This window comes from Oryctolagus cuniculus, chromosome 14 (genome assembly GCF_964237555.1).
Source record: "Oryctolagus cuniculus chromosome 14, mOryCun1.1, whole genome shotgun sequence".
Lineage (NCBI taxonomy): Eukaryota > Metazoa > Chordata > Mammalia > Lagomorpha > Leporidae > Oryctolagus > Oryctolagus cuniculus.
This window is the reverse complement of record NC_091445.1, coordinates 2,477,759-2,486,041: the sequence shown is the minus strand read 5'-3', so window position 1 is coordinate 2,486,041 and position 8,283 is coordinate 2,477,759. Positions and strand designations below refer to the sequence as shown.

Here is an 8,283-nt window from a genome sequence, read left to right as displayed (position 1 = left end):
ATGGGACTTTACCCATTTTTAATCTAACTAAAAAACAGTCTCTATTTTTATCTTATAGTGGTGCATATCACAGGGGCGAAGCCCACGTCCGTCAGTGCAACGGAAGAGCAGCTGTCCTGCTTAACCTCAGTTCTCACCAGTTACCGTGTTCAGCACTTGACAGTCACGCACAGACTGCGTGAGGAAATGAAACGGAAAGCTGCTCCGACGCTAAGCCGTCGGCGCTAAGTTCCTCTGAATGCACACAGCGTTCACCTGAATGTGGTGTTCAGAATCACAGGCGCACACGTCCAGTAAACAGCATTTTATTTTGTGACACTCTGTGTTAATACAATAAATATACAAAACTTCCAAACCACGGAAACATGCAACATCAGGGACCACGGAGGCGTCTGTGCGGACCAGTGCGCGTTACAATCAGCGGGCAATGGTTTCCAGTGTTCCACCTTCAGTCTGAAACAAGCAGCCATGACTAAACACTGCGAACTGACGGGCAAGGGCGCCCCCTGGCGAAGCCCCTCGGGGCCAGCCGGGTCGCTCCGGTGTTACACGCACGGCACCAACTGCCCGGCCTGAAAACCGGCCACAGCCGATCCCCGACGGGGAACGTGACTGGGAGAGTTTAAAGCTGTGTTTACACTGTTAAAAAAACGCGTTTCCCTCTCAGACTTCCATCAACCCGCCGAACTTGAACACCGTGTCCCCTCTGTGCAGTGGCTCCCCGCTAGGAAGTGAGCTACCTGTGGGAATTCCTACATACTAACGGCATTCCGGTTCAGAAGTCTCTCGTGTGTCTTTCACGGGTAGCTTAAAGCAAAACAAGGATGGGCGTGGGACACAGGCTCTCCGTGGCCACGTGCGCCCCACACGTGCACACGGCACACGGAGGAAGCGGGTTCCAGGGAGGCCATGGGCTCCGCCAGCTCGCTTGGGGTGAGGATGCAGGTGCAGCTCGCGGCTCACCAGAAACATCTGCAACAGCTGTGAATCCCTCCTCTGAGCCCTGATTTCCCAGAGCGGAAGTCTCCTCCCCAAAGCCTCCCGCCCGGGACAGACCGGACGGACGGACAGATGGACAGTCCGCCACCCGGGGATCGGCACTACCTGGGTTCAAGCAGAGCGCCTGCAAAACGCCACCGCCAGCCAGAGCCCGAGCTCAGATGTGGGCAGGAGGATCAAAGCGCCTGGGCCATTTATGCCCAACTGATCCTTCTAAAATAGAACTGCAATCTCAGAGGATGCTTTCCAGCAGACTGTCCTCCCTGAACATCCAGGAAGCCACGCCCGTCGCTGCAGGGCCGAGGGGCGACGCTCACATGCCTGCACTCGCTTCGTCAGCACTAAGAAGTGACCCCAGGCTTGCACCCAAGCCTACCCAGAATTAAGTTCTCTGCTGCAGAATAACTAACAACTTTGCTGTTTCTGCCTTCGTGATGAATGCCCTTGATTGTATTGTGTGCCCTTGCTTGGTACTAGTTAAAGGTTTTATTTTTTAAATGTATCCAGTCTGACTCAAAAAGTGAAAGACTTCGGTGCACCCGGGATTCAAGCCCAGGAAAAACGGCAGCTCTTTTTATTTTTTATGCCACTGAAAATGAGAGGCTAAAAGAAAAATCCCTTAAATCCTGCATGCTCTCCTTAGACGAAGGTTAGGCTGGCCTCTGCTACCTCCCTGAAAATGACGCACACACCCACAGGCACTGCCAAACACAAGCCCAGCCAGCTAAGGGAGCCACGGGTACACACAGTCTCATACAGCAGACTTCACTACGTGAACACTGAAAATGAGGACAAATCAATAGGAGGAACCATGATCACTGCACCTACTCAGTCCAGTCTCTGGATGACGCACTGCATACTGTAATAAACTCTCATATTGCACCCCAATAAATGCGTGTTTAAAAGAAACTATTACAGAAAATCATTTCTATGATTCCATAAAGAACCCCTGAATCCTACAACCATAAGCAGTACAGAACCCAAAATACTAATTCTTTTAATTTAAGAAACATGGGACCCATGCAAGACTAGAGGTTGTTATCAAAATAGTAACTACTCTAAAAAGAGAAAGGAAAAAGAAGATACAATTTACATTATCTGCTACGAAGTGCACAAGGCTCTTCTCGGGTGACTGAAACTGCTGAAAAGCAAGCCAATTCCTTTGTACTGGCCCGTTCCTTTCGATACAAACAGGAGAAACACAGCTCCTCTGTCCTTGTCTAATCCTTCCCTCTAACGAGTCTTGAAAGAGCTGCTGCCGGGAGTGCTGAATGCGTGTTTAATTGTAAGTACCATATTCCTTTCAGTGTGTCACCACTGAAATAATCTGCTGAACATCATCCCCCAAAAAATATGGAGAATATTTATTTAGCATGTATTTTTCTTTTTCTGCAAGGGGCATTGGAATTTTAAGAAACTACCAGGCGAAGTAATGAGACAGGAAGTTTTTCTGGTCTTAGCCCATGCACAGGTGAACAGGAAATATCCATGCTGTGTATACTGTGTGTCTGGAACATAAAAATACCTGTAGAGTACAGTAACTGGAGAGAAAGCACAGTCCGGGTAGCTGGTGCTGTCCGAGGGCTCTACATGTGGTTCCCCTTGAACGCGCTCTGCGCGGCGCTGGTCGCTGCACTGGAGGCCGCGGTTGCGGCTGCGCTCTGGACGGTCTTGTTGGACATCACGCCTGTCGCAAACTCCTGCTGGGCCTTCTCAAAACTGGCACCTGTGGTGCGATACAGTCCATGCACCTGCAGAGCCACAACACAGTGAGAGGCGGTCAGCGGCGGCCCGCACGGGCAGGTGCAGCTGCTCTCTCAGCCCACGACTCGGGGACAGGAAGAGCAGCCCCCCGCGGGCACGCGGAGCTGGGCTGAGCCCGTCTCTGCACACAGGAGTCTCTCACCTGAGCAGCAGAGATCATTACGCCAACTCAAGCCAGACGCCATTTAAAGAAAACCTTTTTTTAAAGGTTTATTTATTTGAAAGGCAGAGTAAGAGAGAGACAGGGAAAGGCAGAGACAGAGACAGAGAGATCGTCCATCTGCTTGTTCACACCCCAAACAGCCACGACAGCCAGGGCTCCCCCTGTTGAAATCAGAGGCCTGGACTCCCTCAGGCCTCCCTCCTGAGTGGCAGGGACCCAAGGACTCGGCCGTGTGCTGCTGCTTCCCCAGGCAGGAAGGGGAGGAGGGCTGGACGCGGAGCAGCGGAGGCTCCACTGATGCCCACGGGGGACGGTGGCATGGCAGGCAGCAGGCAGCCTTAACCCGCGGTGCCACAGCGCCAGGCCCCTCAAGAAAAATTCCTTAACCAGCTGCAAAATTACATTTTCCCCTGGACCCAACATGTAATTAAGACATTACAGCATCACAACAGGAAGGCCTACACACAGCAAGACAGTCTGGCTTCGATACTATCAATTTACTACACCTGACAATTCAAAGAAAATGACAGCGCATCTGTTGCTTCACTGGCAGCACATGCTCCACCCTCCTGACACCACCCAGTGCTGCCATTGTGCCCTTCACTGAACCGCGCACTACTGATGTCTCTCAGCACGCTGCCGCCGTCCACTCGCACGCCATTCAGCTTCTGGCGTGTGGTCAGCTCCGCAGGGTTTGCCAGGAAACACTCTCGGCACTGCCTGTCTAGGGATTCATTCAAATCCTGGGTTCATGTTCACGAGAGGGGCTCAGAGCTTCCCCAGCAGCATACATTTCAGGCTGCAGAAGCCAACCAGGAAGCCCATCAACACGGAGCAGGAGCCATTCAGTCTAACACAGATTTGCAAACAGACATAACCACGTACCTCGGAACAAATACTTATCTCCAGGCCCTCCGACTCTGGGAGGGAACGCGAGGGAACTGGGGGGCGCCATGCAGGGTGACGGGTCCAGAGGTCCAGGAGGGACCCTCACTGCAACGCCAACCCAGGCAGGCTGACCACGGGGCTGCTGCATCCGCCCAGTCCTCCTCCCAAACCCGGCAGGAAGTGCTAACTGCCAAGTGAGGCAAAGAACCCCGGCCAGAGACTCCAAAGCCAAGCCCAGAACCAGGAAGCAGATTCAAGATGGTGGAGAGCTGATGGAATAAGCTGGACAGAGGGGAAGGCGGACAACAAACCCACGCATCCACCCGGCAACTGTCTGCAGCCCGAGGAAGAGCTGGTGTGGCGCTCAGGAGAGATGAGCTGCCCAGACACAAGCCCATGGCCTCTGTGCGAACCGAGGGTCCGTGCTGTCCCCTGCACACACTCTGGCACTGAGGTGGGAACCCCGGCATGAGGACATCAGCAAGTCCCTTAGAAACAGAGGCCCAGAGAGCGCCTGTGCCCCGTGCACGACACGAGGGCACAGCAGAGGGCTGTCCACCACAAGCACACAGCCCCCACCCAACACAGAGCCTGCCTGCGCCTTGATCTTCCCAGCCCCCAGAACCATGCGCCACTTGCTGTTGTTACAGGAGCCAAAGGTACTGAGATACCGTGCAGCTGGTGGGTGAGACCCTGGCACGCGTGAAACTGCTTTGGGAGGACACAGACAGCGGAGGGAGAAGGCGGTCAGACACCACAGTGGAGCAGCACACCAGTATTTCAGAGGCACTCACAGCAAGAAAGAACAGTCGGAAGAGGAATGGACTAACCAAGGACTTCCCCCGATTCCAGCATGAGCTGAGCAAACAGTGGAAGCCGACTCCCAGCTTCCAGAAGTGTATCTGACGGTGAGAACAAACGCCGAGGTCTGCGAAGTGAGGGGCATGATAGGGACCTAGTGACCCGGAGCGGCAGTGCGGCCCGGCAGGGTGAGCCGCTGCCTACGACGCCGGCATCCGCGCTCCCAGCACTGGGTCCTGCGCTTCTGAGCCAGCTCCCTGCTTCTGCACCTGGGAAGGCAGTGGGCCAGGGGCCAAGCACCCGAGTCTCCGCCACCCGCAGAGGGTACCTGGATACAGTTCCAGGCTCCTCAGCCAGGCCGATGCAACCAACTAGGCAGTGAACCAGGGGATGGAAGATATTCTCTCTCTCTCTCTCAGTCTCTCCCTCTTTCTCTGCCACTCTGCCTTTCAGATAAGTAAATCTTAAAAAGATAAACTGATGAACGTCTTTACTCACTAGCTCCAGCCACGGTGTGCTACAATCACAAGCCCCCTGTCTCTACTTCCTTCCCCACACACAGGCATTTAACCAAGCGTAGCTCTGGTTTGCCCTCTCCAACCTGTGACACTGAGGGGCTGCTGTGTTTCTGGGCTTCACAGTTAAACGACTTAGCATGCGGGCGGCAGGTCCTCGTCCCGCGGAGCAGACACGACACTCGACCCCCAGCAGTGCATGTCCACACAGTCCAGAGGGCAAGGACCACACACGCATCTGGCAAGCATCCACGTGAGAAAGGCGACTCCTCATTGCCGGCTAATCACGAGATCAACACTCACTCAAAATGCCGATCACCTCCCTCTGGTTTCAGACTGGAAACTGGTAACTCAAGACTCCTCGGGAAACCAGGGACAGAGCTCCAACATGAAGCACTGTGGTCTCTAAAACATAAATGACTGAAGTATTTACTCTATCTTTCACTCCATTATCTTTCTCAAGATGTATTAATCTGAACAGACAGTGACAGAGAGAGAGATCTCCCATCCACCAGTGCACTCCCCACACGGCTGCGACATCCAGGCTGGGCCAGGCTGAGGCCAGGAGCTGGGCCCTCGATGCTGGTCCCCCACGTGGGTGCAGGGGCCCCGGTACTGGCCCACCTTCCACTGCTTTCCCAGGCGTACTAGCAGACAGCCGAGTAGCCAGGACTCAACTCGGATCCGGAACGCGGGTGCTGCACGTAGAGGCTGAAGCCACGCACAACACCACTCCTGCCCCTCCGTTCTCTTTCTTTCTTCCTTCCTGGTTTTTATTTTCTCTTTTTTGAGAATTTTATTAACCGCAGTATTCAGTGCTAGGAGTATCACTAAAAGGACACGATCTGTTGTGTCCTCAGTCTGTACTTCCTAACTGCATGGCCACCATTCAGAATCTCAAGTATACCTCCCACGAGCCGGAACGCCGGGAGCCCCGGGAGCCCGTCTGCTCTCTAAGAAGCACGGCGGAATGCAGGGGGCTTACCCCAGTGTATTCCTTAAGGGAGGGCTGCTTCCGCCACCAGGCCCAGCAACAGCGCACCCTGGTGGTGCACGGCCACAAATCCAGGAAACCGACACCACAGTCCTTCATTCAAAATAATCCAAGCCCACGTTTCCAGTCCATGTCAAGAAATCACACTCTCACTAATGTAACATATTAACTTTTATAAAAGGTGAGAAAATAAAAAACAAGCGAGCTGCTTAAATCTATGTTTTCATTCTTGTTTTTTTTCTCTTTTTAAAAAGTATGGATCCAACACTTTGTACATCTTCTAGGGTTTCTGTATTGTGCTCCTTTTGTAGGGCTTTTCTACATGTGTTTTTTTTTTTTTTTAAGAAAGTTTTAAGATTTTATTTATTTATTTGAGAGACAGAGTTACAGACAGTGAGAGGGAGAGACTGAGAGAGAGAGGTCTTCCATCCGCTGGTTCACTCCCCAGATGGCCGCGACAGCCAGAGCTGATGTGAGCTGATCCGAAGGCAGGAACCAGGAGCTTCCTCCAGGTCTCCCACGAGGGTGCAGGGCCCCAAGGACTTGGAACATCTTTTTGTTTGTTTTTCGTTTTTATTTATTTGACAGGCAGAGTTAGACAGTGAGAGAGAGACAGAGAGAAAGGTCTTCCTTCCATTGGTTCACCCCCCAAATGGCAGCTACGGTTGGCGCTGCGCAGATCCAAAGCCAGTAGCCAGGTGCTTCCTCCTGGTCTCCCATGTGGGTGCAGGGCCCAAGCACTTGGGCAATCCTCCACTGCCCTCCCAGGCCACAGCAGAGAGCTGGACTGGAAGAGGAGCGACCGGACTAGAACCCGGCATCCATATGGGATGCCAGCACTGCAGGCGGAGGATTAGCCAAGTGAGCCCCGGTGCCGGCCCCCTGCAGCTGTTCTTTTAATTTGCGTGGCGTGTGGAACTGGCGAGGATCGAGTCTCGGCTGTTGTCCCGGTATTGCGCAGTTGGTCTTCCACAGCGAGTGTTCTGTGAACATGCCTGGTCCCACACAACGCGCTGGCCCTCCTGGGTTAAAGATCCGTGTTGGGCTTTCTGAAGTAAGGCCGTGGTCACCACCCTCCGCCCACCTTTTCTTAGACTTTATTTTGAGCCTGGGGTAGACAGCCGGTGAGTTTCCTGTCTTTCTGTTCCAGTGGACTCCATCTCCATCACCGTGACCCTGGGGCGCAGAGCAGGCAGAGGGGGCGTTTGAGTTCCTGGGGAGACAGCACCCTGAGTAGGTCCTTTGTGTTCTGCGTGCGTTCACTCACATGGGAATCAAGTTGGCCCTCGCTTGTACTTTGGTATCCCTTACAGTGATTCCAGTGACTGACTGTTACTCCGCAGAGAGCAAGCCAGGGTTGTTTGTGTCAGAACTTCTCCTGCGTGCGCAGACCACATGGTGTGCACTCACGCACTGAGGGAGGTGTTTTCCTGTAAACGGTGCGCTGGGCGTGCTGGCATCGGGTGTCCGTCCGAGCCCCGTGTTCTGTCCCTTTGTGCGTTTGCTGACATGGGGCTGGTGTGTGGCCGCAGGGGGTTCTGGGCTCAGCTGCCGGAGGAGCCGCTCGTCTGTCTCCTGCAGTGGCAGAGCTGTCCTGGGTCCCCCAGCGGCTCCTCTGCTTCCTGGCCAGCGCTCGCTGTTGCCGGTTTGCTCGCTGTGCCGCCTGGTAGGTGTGCGCTGCCTTTCCTGGCGTCTCACCCTCCGCAGCAGCTGCGAGAGAGCTTTTGCCTTGTGACACGTCTGCTAGACGGCATGCGTGCTGTGCTTATTTGGTACCTTTTTAGATAAAACAGTGAAGATAGTTTTGGGCCGTTTAATCCCCAGCAGATAGACAAATAACTATTCAGTGGCTTCTACTACAGACTATTATGTTGTGTCTTTCAGGAGCTATACAGTGAGTGAAAATTAGGTCTGGTCCTCAAGGAACGAAAAACATGTGGCGTGTAAGAACACATGTAGAGGGGCCGGCACTGTGGCGCAGCAGGTTAATCCTCCGCCTGCGGCTCCAGCATCCCATATGGGCGCCGGTTCGAGTCCCAGCTGCTCCTCTTCCGATCCAGCTCCCTGCTAAGGCCTGGGAAAGTGGTACAAGATGGTCCAAGGGGCTGGCACCATGACACACTTGGTTAATCCTCCGCCTGTGGCGCCAGCATCCCATA

The 8,283-nt window shown here is 53.8% G+C and overlaps 1 protein-coding gene across 1 annotated transcript in view; it reads right to left on the bottom strand.

Moving 5' to 3' along the window:
* Positions 1–289: 289 nt before the first annotated feature.
* Positions 290–8,283, bottom strand: part of SCAMP1 (secretory carrier membrane protein 1) — a 95,725-nt gene continuing 87,731 nt past the window's right edge. The window contains exon 9 of the mRNA XM_051837592.2: positions 290–2,750. Within this exon, the coding sequence (XP_051693552.1) occupies positions 2,586–2,750 (165 nt within the window). The 3' untranslated portion in view covers positions 290–2,585. The remainder of the gene's footprint in view (positions 2,751–8,283) is intronic.